General features: G+C 47.1%; 1 protein-coding gene across 1 annotated transcript in view; it reads right to left on the bottom strand.

Annotated features, from left to right (window-relative positions):
- LOC103085774 (spermatogenesis-associated protein 31E1-like) overlaps positions 1-16,611 on the bottom strand; it is a 23,553-nt gene extending 6,942 nt beyond the window's left edge. Inside the window, 8 exon segments of the mRNA XM_007470581.1 lie at positions 10,848-10,912; positions 10,915-11,145; positions 11,147-12,096; positions 12,169-12,218; positions 12,220-14,700; positions 14,976-15,036; positions 15,621-15,678; positions 16,423-16,611. Of these exon segments, the coding sequence (XP_007470643.1) occupies positions 10,848-10,912; positions 10,915-11,145; positions 11,147-12,096; positions 12,169-12,218; positions 12,220-14,700; positions 14,976-15,036; positions 15,621-15,678; positions 16,423-16,611 (4,085 nt within the window).
- Between the last annotated feature and the right edge of the window lie 213 nt (positions 16,612-16,824).

The following is a 16,824-nucleotide window of genomic DNA, read 5'->3' as shown; positions in this document are numbered from 1 at the left end:
GGCCTCTCCCGTTGCGGAGCACAGGCTCCGGACCCGCAGGCTCAGCAGCCATGGCTCAGGGGCCCAGACACTCCGCGGCATGTGGGATCTTCCCGGACCGGGGCACGAACCCGCGCCCCCTGCATCGGCAGGCAGACTCTCAACCGCTGCGCCACCAGGGAAGCCCTATTTTTAGTTTTTTAAGGAACCTCCATAGAGTTCTCCATAGTGGCTGTCTCAAGTGACATTCCCACCAACAGTGCAAGAGGGTTCCCTTTTCTCGACACCCCCTCCAGCATTCGTTGTTTGTAGATTTGCTGATGATGCCCTTTCTAACTGGTGTGAGGTGATACCTCATTGTAGTTTTGATTTGCATTTCTCTAATAATTAGTGATGTTGAGCAGCTTTTCATGTGCTTCTTGGCCACCTGTATGTCTTCTTTTGAGAAATGTCTATTTAGGTCTTCTGCCCATTTTTGGATTGGGTTGTTTGTTTATTTAATATTGAGCTGCATGAGCTGTTTCTATATTTTGGAGATAAATCCTTTGTTCATTGATTCCTTTGCAAATATTTTCTCCCATTCTGAGGTTTTGTCTTTTCGTCTTGTTTATGGTTTCCTTTGCTGTGCAAAAGCTTTGAACTTTCATTAGGTCCCATTTGTTTATTTTTGTTTTTATTTCCATTACTCTAGGAGGTGGATCAAAAAAGATCTTGCTGTGATTCATGTCAAAGAGTGTTCTTCCTGTGTTTTTCTCTAAGAGTTTTATAGTGTCCAGTCTTACATTTAGGTCTATAATCCATTTTGAGTTTATTTTTGTGTATGGTGTTAGGGAGTGTTCTAATTTCATTCTTTTACATGTAGCTGTACAGTTTTCCCAGCACCACTTATTGAAGAGATTGTCTTTGCTCCATTGTATATCCTTGCCTCCTTTGTCATAGATTAGTTGACCATAGGTGCATAGGTTTATCTCTGGGCTTTCTATCTTGTTCCATTGATCTGTGTTTATGTTTTTGTGCCAGTACCATATTGTCTTGATTACTGTAGCTTTGTAGTATAGTCTGAAGTCAGGGAGTCTGATTCCTCCAGCCCCGTTTCTTTCCCTCAAGACTGCTTTGGCTATTCTGGGTCTTTTGTTTCTCCATACAAATTTTAAGATGTTTTGTTCTAGTTCTGTAAAAAATGCCACTGGTAATTTGATAGGGATTTCATTGAATCTGTAGATTGCTTTGGGTAGTATAGTAATTTTCACAATATTGATTCTTCCAATGCAAGAACATGCTATATATCTTCATCTGTTGGTATCATCTTTAAATTCTTTCATCAGTGTCTTACAGTTTTCTGCATACAGGGCTTTTGTCTCCCTTGGTAGGTTTATTCCTAGGTATTTTATTCTTTTTGTTGCAGTGGCAAATGGGAGTGTTTCCTCAATTTCTCTTTCAGATTTTTCATCATTAGTGTATAGGAATGCAAGAGATTTCTGTGTATTAATTTTGTATCCTGCAACTTAACCAGATTCATTAATTACCTCTAGTAGTTTTCTGCTGGCATCTTTAGGTTTCTCTAATGTATAGTATCATGTCATCTGCAAACAGTGACAGTTTAACTTCTTCTTTTGCAATTTGTATTCCTTTTATTTCTTTTTCTTCTCTGATTGCCGTGGCTATGACATCCAATATTATGTTGAATAATAGTGGACATCCTTGTCTTACTCCTGATCTTAGAGGAAATGCTTTCAGTTTTTCACTATTGAAAATGATGTTTGCTGTGGGTTTGTTGTATATGGCTGTTATTATGTTGAGGTAGGTTCCCTCTATGCCCACTTTCTGGAGAGTTTTTTTTTCATAAATGGGTGTTGAATTTTGTCAAAAGTGTTTTCTGCATGTATTGAGGTGGTCATATGGTTTTTCTTCTTCAATTTGTTAATATGGTTAATCACATTGATAGATTTGCGTATATTGAAGAATCCTTGCATCCCTGGGATAAATCCCACTTGATCATGGTGTTTGATCCTTTTAATGTGCTGTTGGATTTCGTTTGCTAGTATTTTGTTGAAGATTATTGCATGTATATTCGTCATTGATATTGGTCTGTAATTTTCTTTTTTTGTAGTATCTATATCTGGTTTTGGTATGAGCGTGATGGTGGCCTTGTAGAATGAGTGTGGGTATGTTCCTCCCTCTGCTGTATTTTGGAAGAGTTTGAGAAGGATGGGTGTTAGCTCTTCTTTAAATGTTTGATAGAATTCTCCTGTGAAGCCACCTGGTCCTGGACTTTTGTTTGTTGGAAGATTTTTAATCACAGTTTCAATTTTAGTGCTTGTGATTGGTCTGTTCATATTTTCTATTTCTTCCTGGTTCAGTCTCGGCAGGTTGTGCATTTCTAAAAATTTGTTCATTTCTTCCAAGTTGTCTATTTTATTGGCATAGAGTTGCTTGTGGTAATCTCGCATGATCCTTTGTATTTCTGCAGTGTCAGTTGTAACTTCCTCTTTTTCATTTCTAATTCTATTAATTTGAGTCTTCTCCCATTTTTTCTTGATGAGTCTGGCTAATGGTTTATCAATTTTGTTTTATCTTCTCAAAGAACCAGCTTTTAGTTTTATTGATCTTTGCTATCGTTTCCTTCATTTCTTTTTCATTTTTTTCTGATTTTTCTAATTTCTTTCCTTCTGCTAACTTTGGGGAATTTTTGTTCTTCTTTCTCTAATTGCTTTAGGTGCAAGGTTATTAGGTTGGTTATTCGAGATGTTTCCTGTTTCTTAATGTAGGATTGTATTGCTATAAACTTCCCTGTTAGAACTGCTTTTGCTGCATCCCATAGATTTTGGGTCGTCGTGTTTCCATTGTCATTTGTTTCTAGGTATTTTTTGATTTCCTCTTTGATTTCTTCAGTGATCACTTCGTTATTAAGTAGTGTATTGTTTAGCCTCCATGTGTTTGTATTTTTTACAGATCTTTTCCTGTAATTGATACCTAGTCTCATAGCGTTGTGGTCAGAAAAGATACTTGATACAATTTCACTTTTCTTAAATTTACCAAGGCTTGATTTGTGACCCAAGATATGATCTATCCTGAAGAATGTTCCTTGTGCACTTGAAAAAAATGTGTATTCTGTTGTTTTTGGATGGAATGTCCTATAAATATCAATTAAGTCCATCTTGTTTAATGTATAATTTAAAGGTTGGGTTTCCTTATTTATTTTCATTTTGGATGATCTGTCCATTGGTGAAAGTGGGGTGTTAAAGTCCCCTACTATGAATGTGTTCCTGTCGATTTCCCCTTTTATGGCTGTTAGTATTTGCCTTATGTATTGAGGTGCTCCTATGTTGGGTGTAGAAATATTTACAATTGTTATATCTTCTTCTTGGATCGATCCCTTGATCATTATAGTGTCCTCCTTTGTCTCTTCTAATAGCCTTTATTTTTAAGTCTATTTTGTCTGATAGGAGAATTGTTACTCCAGCTTTCTTTTGGTTTCCATTTGCATGAATTATCTTTTTCCATCCCCTTACTTTCAGTCTGTATGTGTCTCTAGGTCTGAAGTGGGTCTCTTGTAGACAGCAAATATATGGGTCTTGTTTTTGTATCCATTCAGCCAATCTATGTCTTTTGGTGGGAGCATTTAGTCCATTTACATTTAAGGTAATTATCAATATGTATGTTCCTATTCCCATTTTCCTAATTGCTTTGGGTTCGTTAATGTAGGTCTTTTCCTTGTCTTGTGTTTCTTGCCTAGAGAAATTCCTTTAGCAGTTGTTGTAGAGCTGGTTTTGTGGTGCTGAACTCTCTCAGCTTTTGCTTGTCTGTAAAGGTTTTAATTTCTCCATCAAATCTGAATGAGATCCTTGCTGGGTAGAATAATCTTGGTTGCAGGTTTTTCTCCTTCATCACTTTAAATATGTCCTGCCAGTCCCTTCTGGCTTGCAGTTTCTGCTGAAAGATCAGCTGTTAACCTTATGGGGGTTCCCCTGTGTGTTATTTGTTGTTTTTCCCTTGCTGCTTTTAATATGTTTTCTTTGTATTTAATTTTTGACAGTTTGATTAATATGTGTCTTGGCGTATTTCTCCTTGGATTTATCCTGTATGGGACTCTCTGTGCTTCCTGGACTTGATTGACCATTTCCTTTCCCATATTAGGGAAGTTTTCAACTATAATCTCTTCAAATATTTTCTCAGTCCCTTTCTTTTTCTCTTCTTCTTCTGGAACCCCTATAATTCGAATGTTGGTGCATTTAATGTTGTCCCAGAGGTCTCTGAGACTGTCCACAGTTCTTTTCATTCTTTTTCCTTTCTTCTGCTCTGCAGTAGTTATTTCCACTATTTTATCTTCCAGGTCACTTATCCGTTCTTCTGCCTCAGTTATTCTGCTATTGATCCCATCAAGAGTATTTTTCATTTCATTTATTGTGTTGTTCATCATTGTTTCATCTTTAGTTCTTCAAGGTCCTTGTTCAGTGTTTCTTGCATTTTGTCTATTCTATTTCCAAGATTTTGGATCATCTTTACTATCATTATTCTGAATACTTTTTCAGGTAGAATGCCTATCTCCTCTTCATTTGTTAGGTCTGGTGGGTTTTTATCTTGCTCCTTCATCTGCTGTGTGTTTTTCTGTCTTCTCATTTTGCTTATCTTACTGTGTTTGGGGTCTCCTTTTTACAGGCTGCAGGTTCGTAGTTCCCGTTGTTTTTGGTGTCTGTCCCCAGTGCCTAAGGCTGGTGGTGTAGGCTTCCTGGTGGAGGGACCTAGTGCCAGTGTTCTGGTGGTTGAGGCTGGATCTTGTCTCTCTGGTGGGCAGGTCCATGTCTGGTGGTGTGTTTTGGGGTGTCTATGGACTTATTATGATTTTAGGCAGCCTCTCTGCTAATGGGTGGGGTTGTGTTCCTGTCTTGCTAGTTGTTTGGCATAGGATGTCCAGCACTGTAGCTTGTTGGTCGTTGAGTGAAGCTGGGTGCTGGTGTTGAGATGGAGATCTCTGGGAGATTTTTGCCGTTTGATATTATGTGGAGCTGGGAGGTCTCTTGTGGACCTGTGTCCTGAAGTTGGCTCTCCCACCTCAGAGGCACAGCACTGACTCCTGGCTGCAGCACCAAGAGCCTTTCATCAACACGTCTCAGAATAAAAGGGAGAAAAAGTAGAAAGAAAGAATTAGTAGAAGAAGAAAGAAAGAAAGAAAGAAAGAAGGGAGGGAGGAAGGAGGGAGGGATGGAAGGAAAAAAAAGAAAGAAGATAACGTAAGGTAAAATATAATAAAGTTATTAAAGTAAAAGATAATTATGAAGAGAAAAAAAAAAGGACGAATAGAGCCCAGCCCTAGGACAAATGGTGAAAGCGAAGCAATACAGACATAATCTGACACAGAAGCATACACAGACACACTCACAGAAAGAGGGAAAGGGGAAAAAATCATAACTCTTGCTCTCAAAGTCCACCTCCTTAATTTGGGCTGATTCGTTGTCTATTCATGTATTCCACAGGTGCAGGGTACATCAAGTGGATTGTGGAGATTTAATCCGCTGCTTCTGAGGCTGCTGGGAGAGATTTGCCTTCCTCTTCTTTGTTCTCACAGCTCCCAGGGGCTCAGCTTTGGATTTGGCCCCGCCTCTGCTTGTAGGTCACCGGAGGGCGAATGTTCTTCGCTCAGACAGGACGGGGTTAAAGGAGCCGCTGATTCGGGGGCTCTGGCTCACTCAGGCCAGGGAGGAGGGAGGGGCACGGAGTGCGGGGCAAGCCTGCGGCGGCAGAGGCCGGCATGACGTTGCACCAGTCTGAGGCGCGCCATGCGTTCTCCCGGGGGAGTTGTCCCTGGATCCCGGGACCCTGGCAATGGCGGGCTGCACAGGCTCCCCGGAAGTGGGGTGTGGATAGTGACCTGTGCTCGCACACAGGCTTCTTGGTGGCAGCAGCAGCAGCCTTAGCGTCTCATGCCCGTCTCTGGGGTCCGCGCTTTTAGCCGCGGCTCGCGCCCGTCTCTGGAGCTCCTTTAAGCAGCGCTCTTAATCCCCTCTCCTCGCGCACCAGGAAACAAAGAGGGAAGAAAAAGTCTCTTGCCTCTTCGGCTGGTCCAGACTTTTCCCCGGACTCCCTCCCGGCCAGCCGTGGCGCACTAACCCCCTGCAGGCTGTGTTCATGCCGCCAACCGCAGTCCTCTCCCTGCTCTCCAAAGCCCGAGCCTCAGCTCCCAGCCCCGCCCGCCCCGGCGGGGGAGCAGACAAGCCTCTCGGGCTGGTGAGTGCCGGTTGGCACCGATCCTCTGTGCGGGAATCTCTCCGCTTTAGCCCCCGCACCCCTGTTGCTGTGCTCTCTTCCGCGGCTCCGAAGCTTTCCCGCTTCACCACCCGCAGTCTCTGCCCACGAAGGGGCTTCCTAGTGTGTGGAAACCTTTTATCCTTCACAGCTCCCTCCCACTGGTGCAGGTCCCGTCCCTATTCTTTTGTCTCTGTTTATTCTCTTTTCTTTTGCCCTACCCAGGTACGTGGGAGGTTTCTTGGCTTTTGGGATGTCTGAGGTCTTCTGCCAGCGTTCATTAGGTGTTCTGTAGGAGTTGTTCCACGTGTAGATGTATTTCTGGTGTATCTGTAGGGAGGAAGGTGATCTCCGCGCCTTACTGTTCCGCCATCTTCTTGGAAGCCCCCCTTCCAGTTTTAATAGACTGAAATTTATGTACTTATTTGTGGGGCGAATGTATCTCAGCTGCCTACCTGAAGTCTCCACCTTTTTTCTTCTACTGGGAAAGTTCATGGGAATGTCATCGTTTTTCCAGAAAGTATTTGTGCTGGTTGTTCTGTTTACCCTCATGTTCCATTCCATGAGGGATAAGAATGGCCATAGAGCCTAATTTATAAACCACATATCCTATGCATCGCTTGTGTAAAAATATTCTAGCCCACACATCTTAAAAGTAGAATATTAATGCATCCAATCCAGAGGACCAGCTAAAGCACACACACACACACACACACACGCATACAAATGCTTAGACCAAAGAGCTGTGTCACTCAAACTTCTTGTTATCAGGATATGAGGCAACTGTGTTTTCCAATGAAAGATGCCAGTATTTCCTAAATCCTCATATATTTTGTTGGGAATTACATTATTTTATAATGCCTCTTACTAGAATTTAGTTTTATCTCAAACAAATGGTTTAGAAATATCAGCTTAAACTTCCAAAAAGAGAGTGTCATTTTCATGAATGTGAGATGTTGTAGGTGTGGGTATCTATAGGAAAATGATGAGCTAGTCTAGTTAGTAAATATTATTGATTGGCTATTAGAGGACATCTGTGGCTACTTTCCAAAGTTGTGTGATTCCATAACATAAGAAAATGTCACAAAGGGAGCACATTCCAAAAAATTAATAGCTATGATTTTTAACAATATTTTACAGCCTGAATATTTGTTTTTCTTAATTAAAAAAATACACAGTGCCCTCACATCAGCTCACTCCTCTCTTTTGAGAGAAAGGACCATGACACTGTTACCCCACAGAGTGACCTGAGAGACTTAACCAGACATAATACTTGACATCTGTACATTATCCAGATTTTACCATGTAAAGGGCAACGGAATTTATGACCAATGAGAAATATGTAGTCTCAACCGAGTGCACAATTTGGAAAGTATTAGGCAGACAGTGAGACCTCTATTATTATTATAATAGAAATGTTGATTAAAGGTATACTTTCTTTAACAGATGTTAAAATGCCAATTCCCAAGCAATATGAGGTAATATATATTTCAAGCACCAATTAAGTGACATCTTTTCTAAGATTTCAAAATTGTTTTAAGCAGTGCATCCCTTTTGTAGCCCTATAATAAATAAATAAAATATAAATTTCCTGAGTCATGGAAAATGCACATTTCTTAGAATAATGTAAAATATGAATTCTTCTAAATGGTTCAGAAGTTTAAGTTATCACAGGTGAACACTAGGATTTTTTCATGTTCGAGAGACATGCGTACCATACAACCATCTTGACTGTACTACTATATTTTTAAAGGAGTAAAATAAACAATATCATTTAAAATTAGGCAGTTAAGTACAAATATGCCAGTTAATGTAATAGACATATTGCCAAAAATCTGTCACATTTGTGAATAAGCTTCGTGTGTTTGGTAAGGTGGCTCACTCCATTGAAAAATGAAGCAAATCTCACAAACCTGACACAAGCTATTCTGTGTGAAATCCCATGCCATTTGCACAGCTAGGAAGTAGGGGTGAGATGCCTCTTTGCCGGTTCATTTCACCATAGATCCCACTTGCTGTAGGCCTCTCTACATCATGTTTCCAAAGGAAAGAAGTCACTTTGAGTGCAGGGACTTGTCTCCGGCAAAACAAAGCATGTGACACCCTGATGCCATTTGACCAAACAATATTTAACATTGGACAAAGATTTTTCCCTCATTAGATGCTGGCAGAGTTTTGCTCCTTTTCCAAGTCTGTCATTCTTTCAACTGTGAGTCAGAGCTCAAGCTAAGTAAAACCTGTGAAGGAAAGGATTTTGCGGGTTTTCATGGGGAATGTGTAATTCTTTTTTTTCAGAAGTAATTAAAAACTACACAAGAATTTTCTCTGTGGGCACTTGTACTGATCTCCTTCTGCACCTTCAGTTTGCTACATGGCTTGGGATGCACTCAGAGCCGGCTGGTGGCTCAGGCTCATTTGAGTGGGTGTCAGGCCACTGTTGGGTCTCTGTGGTCTCGGTGGGGCACTGGGCGCCTGTGTGTGGACTGCATGAAACTGTGTGCAGGTCTCTTGAGATTTCTCTTCTCATAGAGGGCTCTGTATAAGGCTCCTGTGAGAGGTCTCTGTGAAGTCTGTGTATTATCTCTGAGAGGTCCCCGTGTGGGGTGAGTGTGGGTCCCTGTGTTGGGGACTCTTAGTGAGGGGCCCTCCATTGCTGGCCTTTCTGCACCTCACAGCAGAAGGGCAAAGGGACTTTCACCTTCTTGTTTCTTGCTGTTCTGTCAGTGTCCCTCTGTGTCACTTCTCCCGACACGTGCCTTGGGCGTCCAGCACCCTCAAACCCAGCACTCACCTCTTGGTGCCCCTGAGAGGACCTGGCAGCAGTCAGGCTCAGGGTCTCCGCTCTGTGCCCCCCTCTCCTGAGCTCTGGAGGTTGTTCTGTGCTCTGGGTCCCAGACCCCCCCTCAGGCCCTGGCTGTGCCCCCAGTGCTGTGTCCACCCTGGAGGATGGGGCCCAGAGGTGAGACCTGGCTTCAGGGAGAAACCACAGCACAAGCAGGCCTGTGCCTGCTCCCCCCAAGCAGGTCCTGGTCCCACATGTTGGGGTCCTGACAGGCGTAGAGCAGGGCCATTCGAGCTGTCACCTGGATCGGGGGACCCTCCTGGTGCAGTACTCTCCACCATGGGGAGTGACTGTGACACAGAGCCCCAAATTGCTCTGTAGAATTGCTCGTGTATCCCTGGTTTCCTGTGTGGACGGGCCGGGGAGGAAAGCTGACGGCACCCTCATTCTCCACAGGTCACTTCCCACCCACTGGGTGACACATCCTGTCTGCTGGCCTCTTCCCCCTCTAGGCTCTGGGGTGAGCAAGGCTGATAGCAGTTGAGACTTGCTACGACCCCAGCACAGGCCCTGAGCCTGTTAAGTCCCACCTGTCCCCTGGGAGCCTCCTTGGGCCACACGTGTAGGTGAAGGTCACAGACCGCGAGTCTGTTGTGAGCTCCCAGTCCTGTGAAGGTTGATTAAATACATTGTGGGGAAGTGAACCTTCCCTGCTTGGTGGCTCCGCGGCCTCTGGGAGCCTGGCCCTCTGTGGAGGAGCTCCAGGCGCCTTCCCTCTGTCTGGGCTCTGGGAGCTGGCGTCGGGGGAGAGTCTGGGCTGGGGCCACCGTGAGGCACTGGCCCCTAACTTCTTTTCTCTGGGCCTGTACATGGTGGTGGGACGCCAGGGGCTCCTTGGTCACTGTGCCATTTATGGGCACCTCTGCCACTTGCCTCCGTCCCCTGCATCCCACCCTAGGGGCACATGACAGACAGTGAGGTGACTGCACACAAGTCACACCCCTGCTCGCTCCCTGGGGGAGGTGGACACTGTGAGTAGGGCTGTCCTCTCCTCTGGGGCAGGAGTGGACGGCCCTAGGCGGCCTCCATGGTCCTCACCTCACACCCTCAGAGCTGGGAGTGCGTGGTCTTTGTTCTCACCGTTGCTCCAGTGTGTGAGAAAGGCAGAGGCCAGGTGACACTCCCAGCCCACCTGAATCCCAGCTCCATCGGGGAGAGAAGGAGCTTCCAGGGCAGGCATCATCTATCCCCACCAAGACATGGGGGCAAGGTTTCTGCCACCTCTGGACTCTGGGCTAGCACTGCCCCCAAACTCCCCTCCTTATTCTGACCTGTGAACTTGTCTGTGACACTTTCTGGAGCCTGAGGGGAATTTCAGCCTCTGCAAACCCCTCCCCTACAGTCCCAGAAGTTCAAGGTAGAGAGAGAGCAGGAGAGGACTGAGCCGGTTCCTGAGAAGGGGGAGGTCTTTAGGTTTAGTTCACCTTGACACGTCCTGAATGCTGTTGCTTGTTTCTGTAATGCTGCTATTATGGAAACTTAAGTGCAGTGAGGGAATTGAGGTGAGGATGAGTATTCCACGCTGGGATCAACCTCCCTCCATGGCCCCATCCCATCTGGAAGCCAGAGCAGGCACCTGGGAAGAGTGGACCCTGATCCCTTCCCTTCCCCCCAGCAGGGCACAGACAGAGGCCACCACTTCTCATGAGAAAAAACATGTATTTTGGGAAACAATACAAATTGTGGGAGGAAGAAGCCAGTAGCACATAGACAGTTTGTTAACGTGAGAAGCAGCAGGTTTTTCTTTACATGAACTGAACTTTTTTTGGCACTACTTTCCTACCAGGAAAGGCATGAGAAGCACACTTTGGCTGACCAGAGGGAACACATTTTTGAGGACCTGTTGGGTGATGGCGCAGGTGGCCTGAGTCACCTGCCACCCTTGGTCCATGCTGGCAGGGTCTGACTGGGGACTCCAGTTCCCTGGGTTGGAAGGCTAACTTGTCGCCCCTGCCTCTGGTATGCCTGCTCTTGTTAAGGTAGCTGTGGTCCTTGGGGCTGGCTTGGTGACTGTAGGCTGTATCTTTCAACACTCTTCTCTGTTCTGAAGAGGAGAGACCCCTGTGGTAGTGGGAAGGGCCCCTCTGCTGGGGCCCGGAGCTGTTCTGGGTGCTGATTTAACTCTGAGGCACAGAGTCCTGGGTGAAGCCCCAGTTTCTCTCTTAGGACCTGTCCAACAGCTCTTGCAATCGCACAAGGGTTAATAGGCCAGCTCTCTACAACAGATTTGCCTTTGATTGGTTTCTGCTGGTGAGCAGTGGCTGATGCAGGCTTGCCTTTTTGAAGGGATTCTTCTATTCCTTTGCCTTTTTTATTGTGGCTAAAATACTGCCTCATCCTTTTTTGGCTTTCTGGTGAAAGCTGTCTCTTCCCTGGTGAGAACTGGGGGTGTTTGCTCCCAAGGAACTCTCCTCTTCCCCTGACCTGAGAAGCGTGGCTCATCCCACTTGCTTGAGAAGCCTTTAGTCCTGAAGACCTTTCTTTATACTCTCCTGGTTTGGGCCTCCAGTTGTCCTCCCTCCCCTCAGTCGAGGCAAACTGGCCCTTACACGGGTCCCTAAATCTTGGTTTCCTGGGCTCCTGTTGTTCCTGGTTGCTTCTCGTTTCTTCATGTTCTCCTGGTTGGAGGCTCCTAACGCACCTCCACTCCTCAGCTGGGGCAGGCATCTTGCTCTGGCTTTTTGCTTCTTCATGCTGTCCTGGTTGGGGCTTCGTGAAACCCCTCCACTCCTCAGCTGATGCGAGCATCTCCCTCTGGCTCTTCACTTCTTCATGCTCTTTTGGTTGGGACCTCTTAAAGTCCCCCCACTCCTCTGTTGGGGCAGACATCTCACTCTGGCTTTTAAATGGGTCCTGAAGTTGTGGTTTCTTGAATTTCTGCTGGCCCTGGCTGCTCTGTTCACTCACGTTGAGGTCATATGGCACCACCTGGAAAGCTGGTGCGTCCTCACTAGCATGTTCCCTCTGGGAACTGGAAAGAGACCTGTGAGAAGCCAAGATGTCTGAAGAAAGGAGCACATCAGTGTGATAGTCTTGAAGGAGCACGTTGGTGGCAAAGTCCTGGAGGGGCAGGCCAATGGCATAGTCTTGAATGCGGATGTCACTGTGAGAGTCTGGAAGGAGCTCACCAGTGGCACGGCCTTGAGCCACCTGTTTTAAGGCGTGGCTCCTTTGGATGTTGGGCAACTGACTTTCTTGGTGGTGACAGGGTTTTCCTAGTGGCTGGAAACCCCAAGACAGTCCCATTCTCCCAGCTTCTGCCCATGAGATTGACTGTGGGCATCTGATAAGGCAGTCTGCCCTCCTGTCCAGTCAGAGGGGCCTCTGAGGGCCCATACCTGTCACCAGGTGAAGTCTTTGCCAGGGCCCTCTGGATTTCTGTATGCTCAGGTGAGGGAACAGGGAGGGGACTCACCAGGGTGGGAACTGTTGCTTTTGTTATCACTTTCATTCCCTGATGGGGCTGAGGTTTTCCAGAGAACTTATTAGCAAAGTTGGCTTTTGAGTGTGCTCTAGATTGACAGGTGGCAGAGGGGGAAAAGGTGGACCTTGGAGAGGACAAGGGTTGAGCCCCACCTGGCTTGAGATTGATGGGCTCAAAGGCCTGGTTGGGTAAGCCCCACCTGTGCCTTACCCGCCACCTTATAATATGTGCTTCCAGCATCTGCCGAATGCTTGGACTGAGGAAGGAAAGCTCACGGGAGGGTTTCCAAAACTTCAAGGATGCTAGATTTCTGATTTCCTCGTGAGGGTGGGGCTTATAAAAAGCTTAGTTGGCAGCAAGTCAGGATTGACGCACAATCACAGGCGTCATGCCTTGATTAATCTGCCTCAACTTTGTGCTCAAATGGGCTTGCAAGAATTTTTCTAGATGTTTCTTCTCTGGGCTACTGGGTAAACACTTTCCAGAGTCACTCTTCAAGGGCCTCATCAAGTATCTTTCTGACTCCTTTTCAGAGTTTCTTTGCAGAGACTTCACTGGGAGGCTGGTCCTGGAGGAAGCTTTTGAGATCCTCCTCAGACATGGCCTTAGACCCTTGCCGAAATCCTGCCCCGGTTCGAATTGCATTTGACCCTTCCTATGGGATCTCCTAGGGCACCTGGACCTTATCTTCTGTCGGTCCAGTCTCCTTTTGCCTGTCAAAGCAGAGGGCTGCCAGGGCCCCTGCTTGCCCTGTGCCTGATAAGTCCTTAAAAATTGGCACTGAGAGGAGCTCAATTCCAGAGACAGAGGCAGGTGGATACTGAGGGCCAGGCCCCTCTTGGTTTGATCTTGGATGAGCCTCTTTGGAAGATGTTGCTTCTGGAAATCGGGGCCAATTAAGTCCTCGTGATGAATGGAGACTGACCTTTGGTCCTGAGAGCGTCTCCTGTCTTGAGGAAGGTTGAGAACGAGTTGGCTAAAGCCTTTCTGAGATCTTTTGACCACAGAGGGTGAAGGCTCCCCACTTTTCAGTTGCTTCTGCAACAAGGGGCATTTCAGACATTGAGTTTCATTTGGGACAAAATATAGTGTCTTGTTCTGAAATGTAGGACAATCTAGTCCACGGGTACTCATCTGGGGTGGAGAATAAGGTGGTCTGAATAGGAGAGAAGATGGGAGGTAGGGCTGGGCCTGGATCTGAGCCAGAGGTGGGGGCTGGCAGGGAGGCACGTTTTGAGTGAAAGGCTGGGGTGGGACCCCCGGGCAGGGCAAGACTGGGGCCTGGGAAGCACCTGAAGGGATTCTAGGTTGAATTGAAACTGAAAAGCCATGAGAAACTCCACTGAATAAAACAAAGGGTGCCTGCTGTTGAGCAGAGCTCCTAATAGCCACCAGGGACTCGCTGTGCAGAGAGGGGAGACCCCAGTAGAGCTGGCTATATTTCTGTTCCAAGTGGTCCCTCAAGACCTCGCAGTGTAAGAGCTGCTGAGGACCGGGTAGCTGCTCTGTTTTGTCTTTCATGTTCCAGAAGGATTGAGGGGTTGTGTTGTCCTGCTCAGCACCCAGTGATTTCCACATGTTCCCTAAAGTGTTCAGGTGGTAGTCTGAGCTCATTTGTTCTGAGAATGACCCATCCTCTTCTTTCTCCTTACAAACGTTTAGTTTTACTTTCTTGGTGATTAGAAGCTCCAGCAGCTTCTGGACTTCAGGGTTGACAAATAAGGGGCTACCAGTCTCTGCCTGCCTGTCTGTGGGCCCTCCCGAGAACGGGGCCCCTGGTGGCTGGTGGGACAGGTGTTCTTGCCAGGACTTACTCTGTGATGATGTGGGGAAGAACAAGGCCTTGGTAACCTTCCACCAGAAGGACAGGAGCAAAATCTGATAGCATGCGAGGCCAAGACTCAAGATGGCTGCAGTGGTAGATGCCAAAAAAGAATTACCTGGAGGTGAGCTCTTTGCAAGAGTGCCAAGGGTGATTCTCTTCAAGTTGGATTGGTCTTGAGGTTCTATTCACAGGGTGGAGGCCGCAGGTAAAGAGCCCTGGGTCAGAGGAACCAGGGCAGCTGATGGGCACGGGGCAGGAACATCCACTTCTGCAGGTTCCCTGCAGGGCTGGTGGGCTGCAGCAGGCGCTGCTTTGCACACCTCACCAAGGGGGTCTTGACAGGAAAGCTGATGGAAGCCGCCCTTGTCAGGGAGCTTCCCCAGATGGCTGCAGGAGACATGAGGAACAAGGTTCAGCCAGGAGCCCCCAGGGCCAGGAGGGCTGGGCAGGGCAGGCAGGGGTGGGCACCTGTGGCCCACGGCCCTCCACGGACCCATGCTGACTTCACAATGCTCCTGCTGTCCCTCACCCCATGGCTTTAGACATACGCTGTCCTCAGGGCTCCCCCTCGCATTTCAGCCCCAGGCTCCCTGCAGCCCAGGTGTCACACCATAGGCTTTGAGTGGAAGAAGAACCCAGGAGAGAAGGGAAGGATTCTTTACCTTCGCAGAAGTGAAATCAGGTCCCGAGCCTTTTCCAGCTCTTCCAGGCAATTTCTGCAAGCTGGAAATCAGCAGAGTGGGTCATGATGGTGAAGGCAAGGGCCTAAAGGGTCTTACAAGAGGCTGAGTGCCCTGTCGCTTTATGGGGACACTACTGGAAGACTGTGGCCCAAGCACCAGCGTCCAAAGCCAAATGATCCCTGACAGTGATGGCGAAGCTCATGAAAGGGTTTATCATTTACAAAGTACTTGCATATCCATGACCCCTTGCCACCCTCACATCCTCCCTTTGGGGGAGAATGGGCAGGGGTCACCTTACAGAGGAATCTGAGCAAAGTTAAACAACTTGTCCACGGTTGAACCTGGAGGTCCCACCTCCCAATCCAGGCGCTATTGGTCCACTGTAGCCCACACACCCCTGCTGGGCCACACCCTTTTCCAGGCCCCTTACCACTTCATTGTGCACATGGGATCTGGGAGGTATCTGGGTTATGGTCTCCTTCCCAGGAGCCTCCCTGAGGGTTCTGTTTCTTGAGGGACAGGCCCTGCCACTGGCCTCCTCGGAGCCTGTGGAGCTGGGCCCTCAGGGCTGGGAGAGATGGGGGCTAACCCTCGGGGCACACAGGGATGAATGGCACAACTTACCTTTCACAACTCTCTTTTTCTCGTCAATCTTATGTCTCCCCTTCGGCTCCATTTGATGCTGAGAGACAGAACAAATGAGAACCTGGGACCCAATTCTTACTCTCCCCTCTCTAGACAAGCATCAGACACTCAGTGTCCATAACATAATATGACTTTCTACATTTAACTAACAGAGCTCTGTGGTTTTTCTTTCCTTTCACTCATTTTTAAACAAGATAAAACTATTTTCTGTTTTCCTTCTCTGAAGAACATAAAGAAGGATTTTCAGTGTGAGATTCACCCTGGATTTCTTTCGTCACTGTTCCTCTGCTCAAGAAATACACAACATTCTCTGAACTACGGATTCATCTGAGCTCCAACAGGTGGGTCTCGGCTTCCCAAGGCCAGGGCCACTCCAGCCCCAGCTCTGAGGCTCTGAGGGCCTCAGCACTACCAGCAGATCAGCCCTCATCCAAGACACCCGTTCACAGCTGGTGATCCAGTGCTCATGGGCCTGTCCTCTGGCTGAGATTGAACTCGGTATCCAGTCCTCGACCTCCGGTCACTGTATGTGAGACTTGCCCTGGAGCCCTCTACCATACCTGGGCAACTGGTCTGAGATCTTTGGATAGAAATCCCAGTGTTCACTCTATCCCCTGCCCAGGCTGGCTTGTACTTACAGGAATGATATTCTATACTTGAGAATAGATGTCCCATTCTTTCCCATTTCAGGAGTCTCTGTTGTTGACTGAGAAAAGTGGATATAATAATAGGAAAGAAGAGAGAATCATGTGCTTGTGGGTCTGGCCCAGGGGTTCCTTACCTTCCTGATGTTTGCACGTTTCCTAGGAGGTGGTGAAGAAACATTATTCTCGAGGTACGGGAGTAACAGGAAAAAGAGCCCCAGTCCACACAGAAAGGCTAGGATGATGTCACTCACACAGAGAGTGCAACTGGAGTACTGCCAAGTATCAAAAGTGCTTTTCAGAGAAAAGAGAGCATTCTCCATCATGTGAATCACACGGTTGCCCGCAGGCAACTGAGCACAGGGCATGTACTTGGAGACTAAAGTCCTAGGCCTACATCATAAAGCTTTGTTTGGTCACAAAGGGCTCCTGAGGGTGTGGGAGGGAGTAATAGAGGAGGAGGCTTTACCACGGCCCCTCCCTAAACATCCGCCCCACAGCTCTGTCCCTCCACCCTCATGGGTCTTCTAGACCTTAGT

The sequence above is a fragment of the Lipotes vexillifer genome, unplaced genomic scaffold (assembly GCF_000442215.2).
Source record: "Lipotes vexillifer unplaced genomic scaffold, Lipotes_vexillifer_v1.1 scaffold913, whole genome shotgun sequence".
NCBI classification, from domain to species: domain Eukaryota; kingdom Metazoa; phylum Chordata; class Mammalia; order Artiodactyla; family Lipotidae; genus Lipotes; species Lipotes vexillifer.
The sequence above is the reverse complement of the archived record's forward strand: the minus strand, read 5'-3'. Positions and strand labels throughout refer to the sequence as shown.